Source organism: Coloeus monedula (assembly GCF_965178545.1).
Source record: "Coloeus monedula genome assembly, chromosome: 4".
Taxonomy (NCBI): Eukaryota; Metazoa; Chordata; class Aves; order Passeriformes; family Corvidae; genus Coloeus; species Coloeus monedula.
Genome location: NC_138784.1, coordinates 74512357 through 74535657, shown reverse-complemented (window position 1 = coordinate 74535657; position 23301 = coordinate 74512357). Strand labels below are relative to the sequence as shown.

Below are 23301 nucleotides of genomic sequence, written 5' to 3'. Positions count from 1 at the left end.
AAACCAGAAGAGGAGTGGGGATCATGGAAAGGTGGAATGAAGCTCAGTCCTCTTGTACCCTTCAGGCAAAAGGAAGACAGAGAAGGCAGGAACCTTCCCAAAGGAAGGAATTCCTGGCTGGCAGGCTGGGGAACGGCTGGAATGGAATTCCCAGAGAAGCTGTGGCAGCCCCTGGATCCTTGGAAGTGTCCAAGGCCAGGTTGGAGCAACCTGGGATAGTGGAAGGTGTCCCTGCCCATGGCAGGGGGTTGGGATGGGATGAACTTTAAATTCCCTTCCCACCCAAACCATTCCATGATATCCAAGAAAGGTGAAGTAAGTCAGGTTATAAAATACAGCCTTCGGTGCTACACATAAATGAGGTAAATCCCTCTCTGCTCCTTTTATTACTCTGGAAAATCAACATTAAGATACTTCAGACAAAGTTTACACTGACTAATTAGGAATATTTCTGTAACACTTCGAAGCCTTATACGAGGATGGTGTTTAAGAACCAAGTCTTCTGTTAACTTTTAGTATTGTTCACTTAGAAAGCTGGAATGAGTCTCAGGAAAAGAGGGATAGTTTCCATAATATGTGGAAACCTGGAGACTAAATGAGTTTAAGAAGAGATGAGAAAAACAGAGCATAACCAGGAGGATGAAAATACATAACTAAATCGAGCCTGAGTGAAGGAGATTGCACTGTTTGCAGAAAGCCTTGGGAATTTTCAGTAATAAACACAACTTCAGTTCAGCAATTAAAAGAAGTGTTTATAAAAATAAAGCTGTTCTTAAACTTACAATGCTCCTTCAGCAGTTTCCTTGGGGAGCAGAGCTGTAATTGTGTATAAACAGCTGAAATTACTCTTGTTTGTAAATTGTGTCATTGCTTTTCATTTCCCCTGTGCGGCGGTTCCAGGAAAATCTCGGCACCAATTCATTGATAAATGATCCCAAAAAATGGGTGGTTTTTTCCACCATGAGTGGGTATCACTGAGAAAAGGCAAAATTATTTGGGTTTTAATCCATCAAGATGCAGCTTACCAAAATAAAGAAATGTATCACAATGCCACTCATAAATGAGTTTGAAATTAGTTAGAAAGAGTTCAGTTAAAACCTTACAAAACCAGGCAACAACATATCAACAATCCCATTATTTATCACACTGCTCTAACAACATGAAAGATATAAAATCCTGAGAAAGGAAAACACTTCACACTTGCCCACGGCTACACTGATTTTTATGCCTTCCAGAGTCCCCTACAGCCTTAAATTGCTGCTCACCAGCTGAAAAACCCAAATCTGCGCTAATTTTAGAGCCAGACACGAACTTCATAACCTGCCTTTGGATCTGCTGAGCTCCAGGATGGAGTTTCCACCTCAGATGCTGCTGTAGCCATGTGGATGATACTCCTGATTTTAAAAGTCCAGTTGGCTTTGGAAGTAGCTTCTGTGATCATTTTCACTGGGGATCTTGAGTCCAAAGGATTTCCATGGCTCCAAAATCTTCAGGGGATAAAACAGACTCTGCCACCCACCAGGTCTCCTTCCAGCATCCCTTTTCTCACTCTCTTCCAGCTGCCCAGTGCTGCTAAAGTTGAGCTTTGATCCAGCTGCTGCTTCAGAGGCAAGAATTTGGAGGCAGGAGATGCTGAACTCTGACAAATCCCACCCCAGGGAGCACATTATTTGAATTTGATGTTTAATAGATCCTAAAAACAGACCCCCAAAAGAGTAAAGTACAGGAGGAAACGAGGGGCTGAGCTTCTTCCTAACGAGCGGATTTTTCGACAATCGGCTGCGTCGGGACTGGAAGCGACACCGGAGTAAAGAAGCCACCAGGGCTTTTGGTTTAAGGACTCCAATCAAATCCAGGCCTCACTAATGAAGAGTGCACAGAGGAATTTATTCTTTCCTAAATGTGTGCTCTCCTATGTGGTTGTTTTTAAGATGGAATCTGCATTTTCTTGATTTTATTTGCTTTCTGGTTGTCTTTTGAGGGTACAGCTTGGAAATCAGACCTTGGGTCGGGGAGCTTCAGGGAAAACAAGAGTGCCCTGGCAGGATCCCAGTGCCAGAAGCAAGATGCTGACCTTTAACCAGGCCTGATGGCAGCTGAAGAGGATGGAAGCACCTTTTAGCTGCCATCCAAACCAGTTAAAGGTTAACTGTAACTCCCCTTGACAGAGCAGATCAGCCACTGACAAACACCCCCAGACAGGCTTTTTCCCCTTAATGAGGCTGGCACTAATTAAGTCTAATGCCAGTGAAGTCTGTGGCAGTACTGACTCAATTATGCACTAAAAGTTGTGCAAGAACTCTTGAGAAAGCACTCGCTGCACACAGAAACTGAGGTAGGAATTGGGGAAAGGATGTCTTGGAAATTCAGCAGCTCAAGTGGCTTCAGGCAGCAAGAGCCTGGGCTGGAGAGCAGAAAATGCATCACAAACCCCTTTGCTCAATTCTTACTCCTTTACTGAGTCTTAAATGCCCACACATCCATGGGTATTTGGAATATTTATCATGATGGTATGGAATTCTTTCATAAATATACTGTTCTAAGCATGGAGAAACCTAAGGGATCATAGGAATTTAATCTGGTGCTTAACCAGCTCCTGTTATGCTACTAGGCACCACTGCTGGTTAACTTGAAATTTCAGCTAATTCCTCATGAATTACCAAAAGGCTCCTTGCACTGGACTGGGACCTTTTGTGCCAATTTTGGGGAAAAGCAAATTATTCTTTAATAAGGGGTCACAGGTAAGCAAGAGCCTCAAGGGAATTCAACAGAGCACGGAATGATTTGAGGAATAACAGCAGCCTCAAGATTTTGTGGCGATGCTTTGCACTTCTCATGGAATCATGGAATTGTTTGGATTGGAAGGGACCTTAAAGACCATCTAGTCCCAACCTGAGCATCATCTGTGCTTCCAAAATCACATCCCACGATCATTCCTGTTGAAACACCCGTTCTGCTGAAATGTGGAAGTTTTTGTCTGTCCGCAGACAAAGCAAAAAGACAAACAGAGCCCACAGAAAGTAACAAAGGTTAGGGTGGATTAAAACCCCAAAGCTTTACCTTGGACCTTCAGCGCCAAGTGTGGATCACCCTGAACAAATTCAGGCACAACCTACAGTCTGTACCTGTAACCAGACCAGTTTGGGTCCAAACTGGGACAAACTTGTGGGAAGGGGGTAAGGCAGAGATACAGGGAAAGAGCACACGGAAAAGGGAAGGAATAGAGGCAATAATCAAACAAAATCCAGGTTAATGAAGCAGTGGGGATTTATCCCAGGGATAACCAGGCAGTGCTCTGACAGGTGGTCCTCTGCACTGAACACATTTGTTCATCCTCCCTCCTTAACGATTCCCACCTTCCCAATCTTCCCAGTCTTAAAACACCAATTCTTACCCACTTTGTCTCATCACCACCGAGGGCTTAAGCTGTTAATTCCAGCACAGCTTCAGCTGAAATCCAGGTTTCTGCTCCAGATGTGAGCGGAACAGAAATAGGGAGCACGTGCAGGTGTTAATGTGACTCCACAGCACGAGGATAAACCCAGCAGAACAGAGAGTCCTTGATTAAGGCCCGAATGAAACGATCAGGGCCCATCAAGCACCCTGCTGATGAGCAGCTATTTGGCCACACAGAGAGCTGTGATTTCCATCCACTTTAATAATCAGGGAGTTGGGATTTACTGCTAATGTGACATTGATGAAGAGAAATGATGCTAATGTGACATTGATGAACCGGAATGACAGTTCAGGCTTGATTAAAATTAGCCACAGCTCTTCAGCACAGGACCAACCAGAAGGGCTTGACACATAGCTCAGCTCAGATGCTTCCAGAGCAGAGGGAGAGGGTGAAACAAAGGACAAGGTGAGGGGAAGGGAGCAGAGGGATGCTAAAAAAGCCAACAAACATTCCCCGATTAAATTCCAGGATCCTTCAATGACGTTCAGCACCTCCAAGCTTCCCCCACTGCTCAATTCCCTGAATTAACAGAAAGAAGTCGGAGTTACAACATTAATGTGGAGGATAGAAGGTGCCGACCAACCTCACCCTCACATTTACAGCTTCTGGGGACACCACTGAGCACCAACACTTTGCTTTAGCAGATTCACAGAATCCCAGGATGGTTGGGGTTGGAAAGGACCCTAAAGATCATCCTGTTCCACACCTTCCCCTAGAGCAAAGCTCACTATGCCAAGGCTGAAAGTCCAAGGCATGGAGACTCCTCAGGAGCCCCAAAGGAAGCCAGCACTGGATGTGGAATCAGCACAAAGCAGTTCTGCTTGAGAATCAGGAAAATAAAACTGTGACATTAAATAAGCCAAGCCCAGCCCTTCAAAATCAGAGGTGGAACAGCAAACCCTGCTTCTACAGGGAAACACACACTGGCTCAGCAAAACTGCCTGAAGGATGTTCTGAGGAATGGTAAGGAAAAATTTAAGGAAAAATATCACGACACGACTGCTCAAGTCTGGATTCTGTTCACCAGAACATTTTCATAAGGTTTACACTTACAATGGCCCCTCATGTGCTTTCACCATAAAGTTCATCTCTTAAACTCTCTCCACAGGGAAGTTCCTGAACGCCAGAAATACTCACAGGATAAGAGCCTTGTTAAAACCCCCCTGCACCAGCTCAGAGCACCCAGCACTTACACAGGAATCAACAGCAATTGCCCAGATTTTCCTTCCAGCTGCAAATGAGTTGAGATGGCCCCAACCTTCTGTAGTTACATTACTTGTTCCTTTTATAAACAAAATATTCTTTCATTCATGATATAATTTCCTAGATTATCCATTATTAAAATTCCCCCTCTCCAAAACGAATTTACATCTGAATTATCTCATTACTTCTGAACAAGCCAATTATTGCCTCTAGTGAACAAAATAATTAGACTTGTGCTCCCCTGCATTCGAGATCTTCTCCAGCAGTCCCAGAACACAGGAGTACATAATGAAAAGATACAAACACAGAACAAATCAATGGAGCAGCTTTTTTTTCCTCTTGAACATTGTTTACCAACTGAGTAGGTTTCTTTTTTCGAATATATACACTCAGGTATTGTGTGCACGATACAAACCTGAAATTTAAATTCTACCCATTAGTCAGGTCTAAAAGGGCAAAGAACTTCACTTGGTTTGTTTTTCCATCACTAGAGTCAAAAGCCTTCCCTCTCCTCTGTCATCCGTGTTACCAAAAAAATCATAAAACACTGCACAAAAAAGGGAAATGCTTCCTAGAGGTTGGTGATGGGATTCCTGGAATCTCAGGATGGTTTGGGTTGGAAGGGACCTTAAAGCTCATCCAGTCCCACCCCTGCCATGGGCAGGGACACCTCCCACTCTCCCAAGGTGCTCCAAGCCCCAATGTCCAGCCTGGCCTTGGGCACTTCCAGGGATCCAGGGGAAGCCACAGCTGCTCTGGGCACCCTGTGCCAGGGCCTGCCCACCCTCCCAGCCAGCAATTCCTCCCCAAGATCCCATCCATTCCTGCCCTCTGGCAGTGGGAAGCCATTCCCCCTTGTCCTGCCCTTCCACCCCTTGCCCCAAGTTCCTCTCCAGTTTTTTTGGAGCCCCTTGTCTTGGTTTAAGACAATTTAAAGAGGCGGACACTCTAAAATGAGGTACCTGCCCTTAGTTTCAACCAATCCCCTTCCACCAATAAGAAATGAATATGAGTTGATATAAGTGAAAAAACAACAGTTTACCAACAAGTGAAATGGCAACAGAAAAAAATGTAACAGTAAATAATCATTAGATACAAAATCACTAAATCTTGGGAACCCCACAGGAACAAAGACACCCCAAAATGGCGGCAACGCCCTTCCCAAGATGGCGGGAGACAAAGGGGAAATGGCAGCAGGGCCCCACCCCAAGATGGCGGCGTTCCCTGGCAACCGTGGGGCCTGAAGGACAACGGGGAAATGGCGTCAGCTCTCTCCCTCAGGATGGCACTTCCCAGCCGATCGGCCAGCCTGGGAGATAAAGGGAAAAAAGATGGCAGCAAAAAGAACCCTCACCGGAAGGTTGGGGCTGACAGAGAAGTTCCAGTGGCAGGTGAATCCTTGCCAGCACGTGTGGGGTCAGTGCCACAGCTTCCTCAGGTTACCAGCACAAGATGCATCCCAGAGCGGCAAGAACACAACGGGTAGAGAAAAACATGGCAGGACTTGCCCCAAAACATGTCCACTGCTCATGTAAATCCTGGGAGAGAGGTATAAAACATCTCCTGTCCGAAGGAGTGTCCTGTTCCCAGATGAGGACAAGAGGAGTTTTCCCAGTTTTCACACCTCGTGCCCTGCACGTGGCCCTGGAGGAGGAAGGTGAGAGATGCTGGAGCAGCCTAGCTCACAATTCTGTTAAGGACTCTCTGCCAGCTGGCAGGAAGAATCCATGGCCTTACCCTCAAGAATTTCTGAAGCAAAAAAGATCATCATTTTTATCTTCTGTATTTAAGTTAACAAGCAGAGAAAATCAGATCCCTCACATCTGCTTCTGGGGTCTCTTGGATACTTCAGTGATTCCCTGCATGAGCTTGAGCAGGAATTTCTCCTGCCACTGAGCATTAACAGCACAGCAGACAACATATTGAGGGTAATAAAAACAATGCAGCCCTCATTTATCAGCTGGAGGAGAAGCTGTTGAGACAATTGGCTGAGAACGACCCACCAGGAAAGTCTGAGAAACACAAGATGAAGAGGTTTGGGGTTTTGCTCTTTGGTTGGAAATGACGCTCAACTCCAATACAAAGTGTAGAGAATTGAGGGAGAGCTTTGCCTGGCCTTCCTTCCCTCTGTCCCAAGCACTGTTTGTGTGCAGTGTTTGACAGGACTTCATGGGCTGATTTTGCTGCCAAGTGAGGTTTGAACTTCTCTCCTTGGCTTGTGCTCTCCCCTACACAATCCAAGATCAGTGCACGGTCTAGTGCATTACATTTCCCTATATATATATATATATATATTAATGTATTATGTCTCTCAATAAGTATATTTTTAATTAATGAGCTATTTCACATGGAAGATGAAAAGCAAAAGTCTCCTTTTCTTTTTGGAAGGGTGATCCAATAACACTGACAGCACCAGATGGCTTCCTCCTTAGAAAGCCAGACAAAACAAATGCATCCATAAATGTCCAGAATGTCAGAAGCAGGCATCAAATAGAAAAAGTCCAAGTAAATACACGCATCTCTTGCTTCTCAGAAACCAGGAACATTTGCTAGTCCTGTCAAAGAACAGATTCATTATTTTGTTCCCCCTCTCCAACACCCTGAAATTTCTGAGCAGAGCTGAAAGCATGGAGGTGCCTTGGTCTCACCGGGGAAATAATTCTGCCCAGCTGATTTGATCTGTGAAAATGTTCACCCAACAGCAGCGGCTGTGCTCAAAACCCAAAGGATTTCTGTGTAAAAGCCCAGCACCAACCATCTCACAGGCCAGCTCTGTTAGAAACCCTAAAAGACCCAAACACCATCTATTTGTGGTGTGGGGAAAAGCCAAGATCACAGTCCAGCAGTGAATCCGAGTGTCAGTTCAGGGGTATCTATTGGCAGCACAAAACACCTGCAGGTTCCTAATCCATCTCCATGGGTTAGGTTACTCCTAAATAGTTCAGGTACTCCTGGGAGACGGTTCAGGGCACAACCAAAATCATTCCAGACTGAGGCAGGTGCCTGGGTCGCTGCCATCTAAACCATCTCCGCCTTCTGACTCAGTTTGGTGTGAACACAGATAATTTCCTGATGTGTTTTCCTGAATAATCCCTAACAGCAATATCCACTCAATTTAATGTGAAACCCACGTTGCGGGAAGAAATCTGGTTCTGCCTAAGGGCACTTTTAGGGAAGAGCAGAACAGATCCCACAGGTATGAAAGGCTTGTGCTCCATGACCTGCCAGCCCAGCAGCCTTCTCTTCTCCTCCTCTGCTCTAAAATACCCATTTCTTGCCCTAAAGTACCTATTTCATGCCCCAAAATACCTATTTCTTTCCCTAAAATACCAATTTCTTACCCCAAAACAACCTATTTCTTCACTGTCTCCACTTCTCCCTTGTGGATGCTGACCAAAACTTACTAAAAGCATATTTATGTGTTTTATATAAAACTTGTGAATTTAATAAAAAAGCCGTAACATTACCCTGGATTTTGAGCTAGTTTCTACAGAAAGTGAGGCTGATGCAATTCTGTTTACTGAGGCTCCCCAGTCTCCAAATTCTATCAATCCAAATTCCCTTTGGGTCTTCAAAAAATCGTGAGACCTCCAGGATATGAAGGTGCTGGAAGTTGCATGAAAGACTTGACCACTCAATGCATTCACTCAGGGAAATTCAGAGACTGTCCCTGTTTCCTTAAAAGATCAAGCACCACAACTGGAATAAAGTTACTTTCCCCCAATTTTGAGGGCTCAGCCCAACCTGAACACAAACATCCCAAGCTAAGAGCTGGTTTGGGACATTTCTGAGACACTGAGGAGAAATGGAAACAAAGCAAAATAGGTCAGTTAAGGGACTTTGAAAGCCAAATTCCACTTCCAGTGGAGAAACAAAACCTCCAAGTATGCATCCAAACTTTCAGGATTTGTTCACTTTCTCCAAGCAAGGGGCTTCAAAGTCTGGTAAAGAAGTTCTCACCCAGGGACTGGCTGATCAGAAAAGGAAGGGGGGAAAAAAAAGGTGACAGGAAATATCTCTGTCCTGGAATAACTCCTAAAGGAGAGTTGCATTTTGTGCCAGGGCCTGCCCACCCTCCCAGCCAGCAATTCCCAATTCCCAATCTCCCATCCAGCCCTGCCCTCTGGCACTGGGAAGCCATTCCCTGCCTCCTGGCCCTCCAGGCCTTGTCCCCAGTCCCTCTGCAGCTCTCCTGGAGCCCCTTTAGGCTCTGCAAGGGGCTCTCAGCTCTCCCTGGAATTTTCTCTTCTCCAGGCTGAAAAATCAAATCTTTGGCGGAAAGGGAGGGAATGAGGGGAACGGGAGAAAGGAGGGAGCTTAGCAACAAATAAAATAAACAAGACCACACCAGAAAACAGCTGGGAAGCCAAGCAGAGCCCTTTTCTCCAGGTAAATATTTCTGATTAAATCCCTGCTCTGCTCTCCATGGGAACAGCAGCAACTGGACATTGAGTGCTCCATACGTGGCTATTTTCAAATTAAAAAACAAATTCCCTTTCTCTGCAAGAAAGTGAAGTTAAAACACTTCCATCCTCTGGTTTCCTGCAATAAGCACGATCCAAAAGAATTAAGTGGGTTAAATACATTAAATAACTGTAATAATCTGCTCTCAGAGTGCAGAGTAATGGAATCTTGCAGCAAGGCTTGGAATTAACCTGCCTAATTTCCCTGGTATTACATCCACCACATCCATCCCCTCATTCTGCTTCACAACTGCATCATTAACTTCCCATACAGACATTCCAACCTATCACTCCAACTTGCCACTTTTTCATCCAAATGTATTATAATTTGCTTATCCTCTGCCATTTGCATCAACTTCCTATTAATGCAGAGAGCAAGAGGTTTAAATCTTTTTTCTCCACATTTAATTCAATTGTCTGGCATTACTTTGTTTTAATGACTCAGTGCACAAGGCATGGTTTATGCTTGGCTTGGACTAATTTGGAAGTTCCTACATCCAGTAAGGGGAAAAAAAGACTGGAAAAAAAAGGATAAAACAAAGCATTTTTTTGTCCTGGCAATAAGGTACTTATGGTTGTACCCTAACACAACTGATTTTCTACAAGCTGAGAAAGAACTGGCAGATGCATCATCCAACACATCAACCCAACAGGACTTTGCTCAGAACATTTCCAACAAAACCTCCCAGACCAGTAAAACAAACAAAAAAAAAAAAAAAAAAAAGGAAATCAGCTGGGATTGATGTGGATTTCATTCATTCCAGTGGGAAAAGAGGGAAACTCAATCCTATTCTCCTGTGATTTAATTATATGTGATTTTATGGGTTCTCTGCTTGTGCCAGGGGTTGGAACTTGATGATCTTTAATGTCCCTTCCAACCCAAACCTTTCCATGGTTTTATAATTTTCTGTATCTATTAAATAGAGAGTTAACAACCAACATTTAAAAAACCCCAACACAATCACTGTGGTTCCTACCTAAAGCTGATTTTGTGTAGCACTGAGAGATGAGATTCATTTACTAAACCAGGCCAGAAAGGCAGCCTGGGACTAATTTTTAGTAATGAAAAGATGGTAAACCCAGTGTCCCCTGGATAAATTACACTAATTACATTTTCAGATGTTTTTTAAGGTGATGGGGATTGTGGTGTTATAGCATGGAATTAAAAAATGCAAAAGAAATGAAAGAAATTTTCAACTAAAATCTACTTTCTTTCGTCTTGTATTAGAGGGTTCACAGTGCACTATTAAACCAGGAGAACATAATATTCCAATTAACTTGGTTTTAATCACTTCTGGCTGAGGAGAATGTGAATAGTCAATAAGTAAAAAGGGAGGTGTCAGAAATGGCACCTTGGATGGAGGTTGAAGCTTTATCTACCACACTCCAAATGCTTCAACCTCCCCTTGAGATGTTCCTCAAGGCTTGAAATTCCTTATCTGAGACCATCCTTACCCATGGCAGAGATCCCTCATCCACAGCAAACCCTCAGGAATTTGCTGGCAGTGTGTTAAATCCATCCCAACGAGATCCACACTGTTAATTCCCTTAAACTTTTGTCCAGTGGGGGGGTGTCCCTTGTCCTTTTGCATCTTTGGTCTCTGTGTAAATCATTCTAAATCAATTCTAACTCGATTTCCCTTTGGGTCTTTCATCCATGGAGTACAAGAGTAAACCCTAAATGTCAATTCCCATTTTTATCAATTCAAACTGTATCATTTTTGGCTGGTACTTTTGATGGCGATTCTTTGAGTGAGCAAAAATCAGTCCTTCCTGACAGATGCTGAAACTACTACAAATCATTTTTTACTGTAACACCAAGTTTTCTATGCAAGGACTCCAATTTTCCAAAGGAGTCAAAGCAGAGGCACAGAAGGACACAATTCTGAGCCCTGGAACTCCTTCATCTCCCTTTTTGTAGCATCTTTTAACTGGGAATGGGAATAGGGCATTTGCTCCTCAAACTCTCAGACAAGAGATGCTGTATTTTTTCCTGCCCCAAGCAGACTTATCTCTGTATTTCAGATCTTTATCACCACTCAACAGAAGGCAAAATAAAGTTATTCTCCCCTTTCTGCTTTGTAGTTGCAGCACCTGAAACAGGAAAAGCATCTTTTGTCATCCAAAGGTAAAGGCCAAGCTCCAGCAGGCAACTTTTTGTTGAATTCCTAAATTGGATCCTCCAGTTACAAAAGTGGCCATAAAAATAAAGCCTTTAGAGACACAAACACTTTTCAGCTGCAGGAGATCAGGTGGATCTGAGGTGCACAGGTGGCACAGGAGCATTTCCACACAGCCCAGTGGCTCAGGGTATGCCTACCCCAAAATCCACGTGCCAGCACAAACACAAAGCCCCGTTGCCTGAAGCTGAAGAGTTCACACACACACGTGTGAAGTAGTCAAAAATTCTGGATAAAAAGCACAGGCTTTGATTAAAAAATCAAGGAATAATCAGTAAAATCAATTACATAAACTTCTATAAATGAAATGAGTTCTTGAAGCAACAAGAAGGATAACGAGCTATAAATATTTGAATAAAACCCACCCCTGGCTTTTCTCTGTAATACTCTAGTCCATATTCCAGAGAGGCTCTGGGAGAATATTCCAGCAGCAAGGCAGGATATAATGACAGAGACAATGGAAAAGCAGAGAGAAGTGCCCAGTTTGGGATTGATGGAATAATGCCAAGCTGGTCCATTGAAACCCCAAGTGAGACCTGAGGTGTTTGTGAGAGGAGCTCACAGGGGCTCCTTGTCACACCTCTGAATAAACATTTGGCTTCTTCACTTATCAAACAAGCTTCTGTTGAAGCTTTTTTTTCTCCCAGATCCATGAAATACCCAAAGCCCCACCAAACTCCTCAATTAGGGATAAGAGATGTGAATTAAGTGTCAGATATTTACATGGAAATGTATCTTGCAAAGCATCATCTCCTCTTTACACACACGCCCCAGCCATTACCACTAATGATGTTCCAAACATTTCCCTCTTCCAGGGGAACTAATTAGGAAGTAAAGGTTGCAAGGAATTCATTGTAATCCACATTCTAATGTGAAAGTTGCATTTAGGAATATCTAAAGGTTGGTTTAAGTCGGAGAGGGGAATAATGTAAGAAGTTGGTGGTGGTGAATTATTTTTGTTTTCTGCATCAAAATGCTTCACTTACAAATTAACTCTTATGGAAAAATAGTAAAGATGGAAACAATGCATGGACAATACAGCCTGTTATTCCAGAGATGGAATTCCAGGATGGGTGAGGTTGGAAGGGATCCCAGGGAATCCCCTGGTCCCACTCCCTGCTCCAGCGGGGCCATCCCAGAGCACAGGGCACAGGGAAGTGTCCCGGTGGCTCTGGAATATCCCCAGCGAGGACACTGCACCCCTCTCTGGTCTCTGCTCAGGGCTCGGGCACTGCCCAGGGCAGAAGTTCTGCCCCATGTCCAGGGGGAGCTCCCTGGGACCGTTCCCTGCCCGTCCCTCTGGTGCCACCCCCGGAGCAGAGCCCGCTCCGTCCTTTGGCAGCCTCCCTTTGGACATCGGGACCGTGGGCGAGGCCCCCTCAGCCGTGTCCCCTCCCGGGGCCGAACAGCCCCAGCTCCCTCAGCCCCTCCTGGGCACGGAGCTGCTCCAGCCCCTTCAGGTGGCCCTGGCAGTGCTGGGGGAACACCTGGACTCCATGATCTCTGAGGGCTTTTCCAACCTAAACAAGTCTGTGATTCCATTTCCCATCACAGCTCCTGAACTCTTTAAAGTCTTAAGAGTTCTTTAAATTTTGGCTGCTTACAGTTCCAATAACTTGAAGCCAACTCCAGATAAATCCTCACGTTTCCACGGCAGCTAAAAAGGCACCAACACTGATTTCTGAGCAACCACCCACTGGGCACATCCCTCCTCACCCTGGGGTCAGGCCAAATTGGCTTCTCCCCTTGCTGAGGGCACAGCCCTGAGTGCTATAAAACACTTATTACTGGAATTACAGCTTTCCCACATCATATCAACACACCCCCCACTCTGAAAGGGCCACGTGAGGGAAGAGGCCATTTGAAATCACTTCCACATTCATTAAGCAGACAAAGGAAGTGCCATTTGTTCCATTTGTTCCCACATTCCTCGATGCCATTGAGGTGCAGTGAATGCAGGGCTTAGAGGGAGCTCGTCCAATAACTCCTGATGACAATTAAGTCAAACACAACCGCATGATCAGTGCAATTAAAATCCCAAAAGAGGAGCACAGATGTACTCGAGGCCCCCAATCACTTACAGGATTTTTTGATATTATGTAAAAAACCTGCTAGTGAGCAGCAAGGCTTTGGTATTATATTATTAAGTAATTACAATGAGATATGAAAACACTAATGAGATCTGCAGCGAGGATTTGCTGCACCCAACGTTTTGAGGAAAAAGAATCAGTCTGGCTTTCTCCAGCACACTTGGAACAACCTCCTGCAGGCAGCTGCACGACTTTTATGTGGAGAAAACACAGAAAAATCTGGTTTCAACAACTTCTCCGCCTTTGTGGTGACTGCAAGGCTCAAAAGACTGGCAAGGGAAGCGGGAAAATTTGGGAAATCGATATCCAGAGCATGAATCTAAATGCAGGCCCTGGTGGGCACATGGATGTGGGGAACTGCAAGCACCACTTGGAACACAGAACACCCTCCCTGCCCTCTTTGCTTTAGGAAATGACACACAAATACGGCACATTAATGACTATAAAGGTTGACCAGTCTCTGTCTGGTGTGCAATCAAATGAATTCTTGGGGAGAAAGCTTCACATGAGCACTCCTCTCCCAAAATGAGCCAATTAACGTGACCCCAGTCACCAATGGAGACACAAAACCCAAGGACTGTCTGACAGCATCAAACATTTGCTGGAACTCTGAACCTACTGATGAAAAGGGACTCATTGTCGTAAGGAAAAAGGGGTCTCATAGTTTTAGGAGGAGAGAGGGAGCATCCACAGAAGAGAAGCCGTGTCAGGGCAACAGTCCTGGGACTCCTGAGAAGTCCTAACACACCAAAATGCTCCATGAAACTGAGGCAAAGCATGTCTCTCGAAATGTCTCTCATTTTGCCCAAGATCACATTTTCTGGTGACAGCTAACTTGGAGACAATAACCCTTCCAAAGCACCTTCCCTGCTGCTTCAGCCAACCCAGATCCCTCTGGGAGCAGATGGCCAGCCCTGATCACTCAGGGATCTGAAAAAACAGCAAAAGGATGGGCAAAGCCACCACCAAATTTGTAAGGTTCAGAAATAATCTCTAAGGCCTGGGACCCCCCAGCCTTTGGAGAAGGATGTGGATTCACCCAGGCCAAGTCCCAAAGGAAGCTGACCACAAGGATCACCCCATGGAGCCTCCACTCCTCACGCTATTATTATCCAGCTGGAGAGATACTCAGGGACAGTTTGAGAGGAAGGTTCCATTCTCCCAGTGCTAGGGAGTCCATTCCAAAATTTTCCCATTAATGCATCCCAGTTCACACCTCTCAGGCCAGTTAAAGTGGAATAATCACCAAAAGGGCTCCTTTAAAGATGGATTCAACGTGCACTTCCTGTCCTTCTATGACTTCACCTGACGGACCTTCGAACAGAATTTGAATTATGAGGCTGCCATCCCAAACCATCACAGGGAGCCACCCACTCTGGAATGGGCAATTACATTCAAGCTTCAAAACCAACAAAAATCCAGGAGGTAAGAGATTTAAAAACTCATGGACAGGAGGATTCAAAGCTCTGGTGCTTTTATCAGGGAAAAAAAAATCTTCCCTGTGAGGGTGGGGAGGCCCTGGCACAGGGTGCCCAGAGCAGCTGTGGCTGCCCCTGGATCCCTGGAAGTGTCCAAGGCCAGGCTGGACATTGGGGCTTGGAGCAGCCTGGGATGGTGGGAGGTGTCCCTGCCCATGGCAGGGGTTAGGACTGGATGATTTTAAGGTCCCTTCCAACCCAAACCAGTCTCTGGCTCTCACAGGCGTTCCCTTTCTCCATCTCCAGCCTCCATAAAAACACCCTTTTCCCTGCCCATCTCCTCACAATATTACTGGATGCAAAACCTTATGCTAGGAAACTCTCCTCACCTGGCAAACATCCATATTTCTGTCTTCTGATAAGAAAATATTCTAATGCTGTCCATGATGTATTAAACAAAAACTCCAACAGCAATTTATGCACTTGGCCCACAGAGCCCTTGAGAAACCGTCAGCTTTTGTATCTTCAGACCCCTAAATCACATCCCTTCATTGATTAAAGTTACATCTTCATCCTGCAGAAGAGAATCACCTCCTCAGCACACATTTATCTCCTCACAAAAGGCAGGCAATAATGGATATATGAAAGCTGTTGCCTTTTTTTTGGCAGTAATATCTGATCTATGATACACAAATGGAAACACAGGAGAACGACACCTCCGATTCCTATGTGTACAAAATGGATAACAACCAACGTAAAATCAAATGTGTAACATTTTAATCCTTTAATTAGGTAAAAATTATTTTCTCCCCAACAGTTCTTCCTTATTAGGAAAAACCCAAGACATCTACAGATCCTCCAACTGTTATTCCAACTCGAAGCCACAGAAGTCTTTGGAGCATCTGGCGCGTTTTGTGCTCCGTGGCAGCCTCGTTCTCTGTGAATTGAGTGATTTATTACCACCTAACCTCAGCCTCTGATGAGATTATGCTGCCAATTTGTGCCTCCTTTTCGGAGAGAGGGCCCTGGAACCTGGGCTTTGGGCTGAGCGTGGTGAATCTCAATTAAAGGCTGACCTTTACAAGACGAGGGAAACGTTAATTCATGCTCACCTAAACAGCTTTAGCCCTCCTTGACAGCAGAGTTCTCTAAGCCTGCCCACTCCTCCACCACTATAAAGTTCCATTTCAACATTATTAAGATAAAAACCTCTTGGCTGCGAGGGAGAAACCCCAAATGCTAATCCAGCTGTCTGGGGTGCATTTGTTATGCTCCTTGAAAAACAACGACGTCGCATTTTTAAGGGATTTCAAACACAGATTAGAGGCAGCAGAATGACAGGGCCAGAGATTAAACACTTCTTTACCCCCTGAACAGGTACAAGAGCAGCAGCAGCTCCCTCCACACTCACCCCGGAGGTCTCTGTTGGAATTTGCCATCCCCTGTGATGTGGAATTACTTCCTGGAGAAGTAGCAGCTTGAAAGGTATAAAATTTGCAGAAGAGGCAAGAAAGCAGCTCAGTCCCCACAGATAATTGTGTTGGGCTGTTTTTTTAATTAGGATTATACACTCCATCAAATGGGAGAAAGAAAAGGAATGTTTCAGCAATGTATTTATCAAGGTCTTGCTAAGCAAGCTGGTGAAAACAAAGAAATTTGACTAGCAAAAACCATGGATGTGGGAAAACTTCAATATGAAAAGAAGAACATGATGAAAAATTCAAATATCAGCAAGATTTCAACAGAAAACATAAACATCCATGAGCATCCTAGGATTCTACACTATCTAAAAGGCCAGAAGAAACAAAAGAAAAAAGAATATATATACAATGCCATCACAGCAATTAATCAGTCTAGAAAGAAGGTGGAATCATAGAATATCCTCAGTTGGAAGGGACCCACAAGGATCAGAGTCTAAACATATTGTGTATATATATATAAAATGAATATATATAGAAAAAAAAAATATATATATATATAGTATAAATCTCTTCCCAAAAATGTATAAAGGAAATGTATTGCAGTTTTGGCCAGTCTGGTGACTCAAGATCCCAAAAAATCAGGATTGACTGAACAACTTCCCCCAGGTTGAATCCTGACCCAGCTGATCTGCACTCCCATGGATGTTTTATTCCTCATTTCAGAGCCTAACTCTGAGGTGCTGCTCAGCACTTGGGAATTGCAAACCCCAGTTCCCAGGGTGGTTAATTACTGTCATTAGCAATACCAGCAGGGAAGTGTAGGAATCTAAACCTGGGATACCAAAGGCACACGGGAATGTCCTGCCACAACCCCAAACCCAACACAGGAACCACCTAAAATCATTCCTTAAAGGAGTCAAGGCAGTAGCTCTGCATAAATAATGTCCTAAGAAAAGCCAGCACCCAAAAATAGGATTTTGGCTTCAGAGGATTAAAAGTTTACGGGAGGCAATTCCAGCACCATCCACTTAATATCCTGAGGAGCTTTCTTCCATTCTTCCAGGCTGTTGCAGCCCAGTTCCACCAGTGCAGCACTGGATATTTCTCAAGGCACAGCAGATCATGAGGAACCAGACCTGCTCACACCAAACTGGGATTCCTGATCCTGAACACCACAACAAACCCATTTTGAATAAATGCTTTGCTATGGTGCTTAGACAAAAGCACAAATTCCATGGCTCTGTACCTCCAAAAGCCTACTCCTTCTGGAAAAAACTCCAGTAATTGATATAAAACAGGGTATTACAGTTCAAATACATAAATATTCTCCACCTATTCTGTTTTAATCTACATAATAGAAGATAATTCCATGTTGTCTTTGTAAATTCCACACAAAGCCCTCAAATGCTTCAGTAATCCAGATTCAAAGCTGGAAAGAAGCTGCAAATAAGTGCCTTGAAAATCAAGGATTGCTTTGCAACCAAGCAAGTCCCAGCGAGTCCCAGAAAACCTGGGAGTCTCTGCTGAGAACTGTAACAACACAACCCAACCAGTCCTGGCTGGAGCAGCTTCCCAGCAAAATCAGTAGAACTGGGGTATTTGTGGGATGTTTTATAAAATAAGGAATGTGCTTCCCTGTATCAATAGGGGAGGGAAGCTTGGCAGTAGTGGGAGAGTTGTGAGGATGGAGAATCCAAGCCGGTGACAGAACTCAAAGCTGATGCCAGCATTGATTCTCCATCTCTCTATTTGAGAAGTTCCTCTACAGGAATACACCCCCTCCATGCCCCTATTTTTTGGTTTTCCTTTTCCAAAAGGACCATGTGGCACCTGAGGGGTGTTTGGGCTCTAAGGTGAGAACAGTGCAAGGGGCTAAAGATTAAAGCAAGAGGAGCCTGAGGTCAAGACCGAGGTGGGCAGGGGCTGGAATGGAATTCCCAGAGCAGCTGGGGCTGCCCCTGGATCCCTGGCAGTGCCCAAGGCCAGGCTGGACATTGGGGCTTGGAGCAGCCTGGGATAGTGGAAGGTGTCCCTGCCCATGGAAATGGGGTTGAAACTGGATGGTCTCTAAGGTCCTTTCCAGCCCAAATCCATCCCATGATCGTGATGCTCACAGTGCTCACTGGCACCCTCTGGCCTGGCAGCAAATATCTCCCTGACACCAAAATTCTTCCTCCTGCCTTACCTTGCTCACAGTCCCTGACACAAAGCAGAGATTTCACAGCCCAAGCCTGACTTTGAACACCTCACATCTCCCTGAGAAGTGACAGGAATGAAATGGGATATCTGACCCCCCCAAAATGTTCTCCAGGATTAACGGAGATGCCCTGATCCTTTTTCACAGACCCGACTGCTGGCTGAGGTCAGCCTTTAATAAGCAGCAGTGAGCACATTTAGACACCTGAAAGGGATCAAAAACATTGTTAAAAAGGAAAAAAACAAACACACATGGATGGGAAAAGGAGGGCTGACCCCACCCAGCAATGGGAACCTGTTGCTGGAGATGAAATGCCAAACGTGCTCTCCCCAACACCAGGAGCTCTTTGCACTGACAAAGCAAAGGGACCCTCCTGCCTCCTTTTTCAGGCATCTCCCTCTGAATTGTTGTAGCTTTAATAACAATCTCCGAGGAAAAATCAAGAAACAAACGATTTTCTTACACATAATCCCCCTTTTGCTGTCAAGGGCCTGACCCCAGTTTGATAATCCCATTTCCCGAGAATCAAAACGCTGGAAATTTAAGCTTCCTAGAGTGTTAATTGTGGCCCTGCTCCATTGCTAATCAAAAAATTGGATGTTTTGCATGAAAATGCTGCTCTAATTAATTCTCAGTCATAAAGCAGCCTGGTTTTAATAACCCCTCCTTGATTGGGCAGCCTTTGAAGAGGCCGTGCCGCTAATCCGCTACACCGGGACAAACACACGCCGAGGAAATCAGGGATGGCATTCCAAGGGCTGGGAGAGCCACCTGCATTAGAGCTGGCAAACCCCTGCTCTTCCCTCTCCCCCAGCCCTGCCCAAACTCAGAGCCAACTGTGATCCTGCACATCACGAGGAGACAAAAGCAGTGGTGTGACAGGAAATTCAGGATATCACATCAGCTCCCCCTCCTCAGCTGATTTTTCCTCTGGTTTATTCCCCATCATTCCTTAAGGAGTATTTTTAACCAGCACAGGCCACTTGTCACAACGTCTCCTTTAACCAGACACGAATCCCATTCCCTCTCCCCCTCCCCACCACCTCTGACTGACAACACATTATCATACACATCTCTGAGAGGTGCTGAACCGCATTTTCATTACCCCAAATGTCAGGATTGGTTTCTGTCACTGCTGAGCACAGCTGGCTCCCTCCGGCAGCCCTTCGGTGAATCCAAATGGAACACGGCACCTACAAATAACTGCATTTTCCCTGGACCTGGCCTTACATCGTGCCCTTGTCATATCAGATCCCGTTCGCCTCTGATGCTGTTTCTTGGCGTCACAATCTTAATTAGCAGAGTTTCTCGTTGATTTTCTTTAATTACTTAAAACCTTATGGTAAGGAATTTTTCAGGCTTGGGTGCAGAAGAGATGAGCAGCAGAGTGGGGAGTGACACAAACCCACTCCCCGAATTTAAATTTGTATCAGAGGGGTGTTCAGGACTTTCCATTTATCACCCAGCAAGCAAAAAAAAGTCTGTGGAGTTTCCAAAAATTATCCACTATAATTTATTGTGTTGTTATAGCAGAGCTTTGTTTTATTGCCACATTTGTCATCCTTTGCCAGAGATGAGCAACCTGGAAAGTTCCTGGAATCCCAGAGTAGTTTGGGTGGGAAGAGACCTTAAAGCTCATCCCATCCCACCCCTGCCATGGGCAGGGACACCTCCCACCGTCCCAGGCTGCTCCCAGCCCCAATGTCCAGCCTGGCCTTGGCCACTGCCAGGGATCCAGGGGCAGCCCCAGCTGCTCTGGGAATTCCATTCCAGCCCCTGCCCACCCTCCCAGCCAGCAATTCCCAATTCCCAGTCTCCCATCCAGCCCTGCCCTCTGGCACTGGGAAGCCATTCCCTGCCTCCTGTCCCTCCAGGCCTTGGCCCCAGTCCCTCTGCAGCTCTCCTGGAGCCCCTTTAGGCCCTGCAAGGGGCTCTCAGCTCTCCCTGGAGCTTCTTCTCTCCAGGTGAGCACCCCCAGCTCTCCCCAGACCGTACCAGTCCAGAGGGAAATATTTCAGTTATGTACCTGCCCCCACGTTTTTTTTAATGCCAGCTGTCAGAGAACTCCTGTGTCCAACTTCAAGGGAAAAACACATGGCCAAAGTCTTTCTCCTGCAATTTCAGTGGAATAAGACAGAAGAATTCCAGCTCTAAAATCACTTGCAGCAGGTCCCTTTCTCCCACTGAGGGATAATGTGAGCCTCGTGCTCTGCACTATTTCAGTCCAAATCAAAGGGGTTAATGACAAAGCATCGCTCTGATCTTCACACGTTTTTAAGGCTATTTAAATTAAATTCTTATTTCAAAAAGTTAGCGTGAGCCAAACTTCTGTAAATTCCTTTCTTTTCATGCATATGTTTCTTTGAAGATCTTTTCAGGAAAAAAGATTCCCTAACAAGTCACCCTCCCCCTGCTGCCACTGAAAAATCATCCCTGTGGATATGGCTGTTGGGAACAGAAATTGTGCAGCGTTCACAGAAGACAGAGTGTCACATGCCTGCTTTCCACGAACCTGATTGAACAATTAATTGTATTTCTCTTTAAAAGGGATAAAAAAAAATTATATATATATATATATATATATATATATATATATATATATAAAAATCCAAATGCAGATCTTGCTGTGGTCTGGGATTCGGGAAGATTAATGAGCTACCTAAAAGGGAGCAGCAGCTCATAATAGAGACAGAGGTTACTGCATTTTTAACGTGAAGTTCAAAGGGAAACTTTTCTTGATGGTTCAACTGCAAAGAACCTCAGCAAAGTCATCTCATCTATTGTCCCCAGTGACTGCCCACACTGACTTTTTATCACCTATTGCATCACATCCAGGCTCTTCCAATTGAGCTGCAAAGGGCAGCAGGACTGTGGCCCTCTCCACACTAACTCCTGTGTTCTGTCCTTTACTTCTTTGTCAGCTCCTGGGCTTTGTTCTTCCCCATCCCGTGGGGAATGAGCAGCCTGAGCAGCTCCCAATGTCCTCCTCATCCCAAATGCTCCCCCAAGATTTGTCCTGTATCCACATGGAATCACTCTTCCATGAAATCTGGTTCTGAACCAGCTCCAAACCCAGCACAGGAGCTCCTTAAAACCCTCAGTTGTAACAGCAATAACCACAAAAATCCCCAAATCTCAGCCATGAGGTACCTGGAGCAGGACACGGATATGGAGAGTCAATTCTGTTCTCTGCTTGTTTTTAAAGCCACATGGACATCTGGGAATGATAGAAGGCAACAGGACTCATCCCAAAGGGACAGGAAATTCTGGAGCAAGTGCTGCAGGCTCCCTGATGGCCCCACAAAGCTCAAAATTCTCAACAGCTGCAAAATTCTTGGCTTTGAGCCCACATTTGTCCCAGTTTGTAACAAAGAGCTCATAACTGTGGAGAAGTAACTACTTAAATCCTCCTGGAATAAAACCTGGTAATGGGGTTGAATAGTTTAACAACATCCCACTGACCCTGGTGACTTCTCTCAGCCAGTCCTGGGTGTGTGACACTTTTGAAGGTGAGAACCTGAATGCCAAAAGGCAGAGAGCTGTGAGCTCAACACCTCCCAGGTGTGTGTAGAAGGTGAGATCCCAATTTAGCTGACAGGTACCTCCACTTCCCCTCATGCCCACATGCTGTGGGATCAGGGTGTGGGCAGCTGTCACCCTCAGCACGTCGGGAGCTCAGGTTCTTCCTTCTCAGTCCACCCAAAAAGATCTCAGAACTCAGCACAGAACCATTACAGCCCTGATCATCCATGCTGAGATCACCCCTACAGTCACCCAAGTGAATCAGTCTGTCACCAGGACAATCTCTGTCTCTCAAGGCTTTTTTTCACACCCTTGTGGGTTTAAGTTGTCGCTGAAGACAGGTTATGGGAAGAGGAGGGGAAAATGAAGTCATCCAGAAATTCTCTTGCAAATGATAAAACATTCTCAATTAAAAGCCAGCTGAAAATTATCACGGACAAGAGTTCCAGGAGAAATTCTACCCTTGGTCATTGCTGTAATACTGAAGAGCATAAACTATTTTCATGTTATGATTAGCCTGGGAAGAAACTGGAATAGATGATACAAAAGAATTTAATCCTGCTGGACATGATCAGGACAGTCTTAGGATATTACCTGGATTCTGCTGCCAAACCAAACCACTGGATCACTCAGGAAAAACAGGTGAAATGGTGCCATGCTTGGAGCAGGAAACACTTCCCTGGGCACACGCAGCACTTGCCACAGGCAATATAAATCAGCAAGAGCAGCCCAAGTCCCCAAATTCACCATCTGCAAACACTCTGCAGCTCTTCAAATGTACAAAACACAACAAATCGGTCACTTCAGTCCATCCAGCTTCAAATTTGAGCTGCCTGAGCTCAGCTCCCAAAGCAGTGCAGGGTAAGTATCACGGTAAGGAAATAAATTGCAGATAAATATCCAACGTTACTCCAGTATCCAAACCCCGTGCTCAAGGTGAGGCTGTCTGTATTTCACCCATTGTTTTAAGAACATTTTTTAAGACCTTGACCTCCAGCTGAAAATGCTGAGAGAATGAAGATAAACCCTTCACAACCTCATAATAAACAAGAGTTTAAAACCTGGAGAGGTTTAGAGCAGAGATCAATACCTGACAGAGGCTGGACAGGATATTCCAGCTCCTGCAGAAGGGAATTACCCAATTACCACAGGATCCCTTTCCATACCTTGCAGCTCCCCACTCCTGCTGTACAGCTCCCTCCTCTGCTCCCGCAGGTAGGCGCTCATGCTGATGGCATGGGATGAGGATTCAAACCTGGAATTCAAAGGAATTAAATAAATCCAGCCCTGGAAGCATCCTTCCTGCGAGCACCACTCAGCTCCAAACAATATAAAATGAAAAGATATTAT

At 45.1% G+C, this 23301-nt stretch overlaps 1 protein-coding gene across 2 annotated transcripts in view; it reads right to left on the bottom strand.

Annotated features, from left to right (window-relative positions):
* The window catches only part of EXOC4 (exocyst complex component 4), a 291482-nt gene that overhangs the window by 184271 nt on the left and 83910 nt on the right, over positions 1-23301 (bottom strand). For both annotated transcript variants that reach the window (XM_082281122.1, XM_082281123.1), the window contains exon 9: positions 23118-23206. In XM_082281122.1, coding sequence (XP_082137248.1) covers positions 23118-23206 — 89 coding nt within the window. The remainder of the gene's footprint in view (positions 1-23117; positions 23207-23301) is intronic.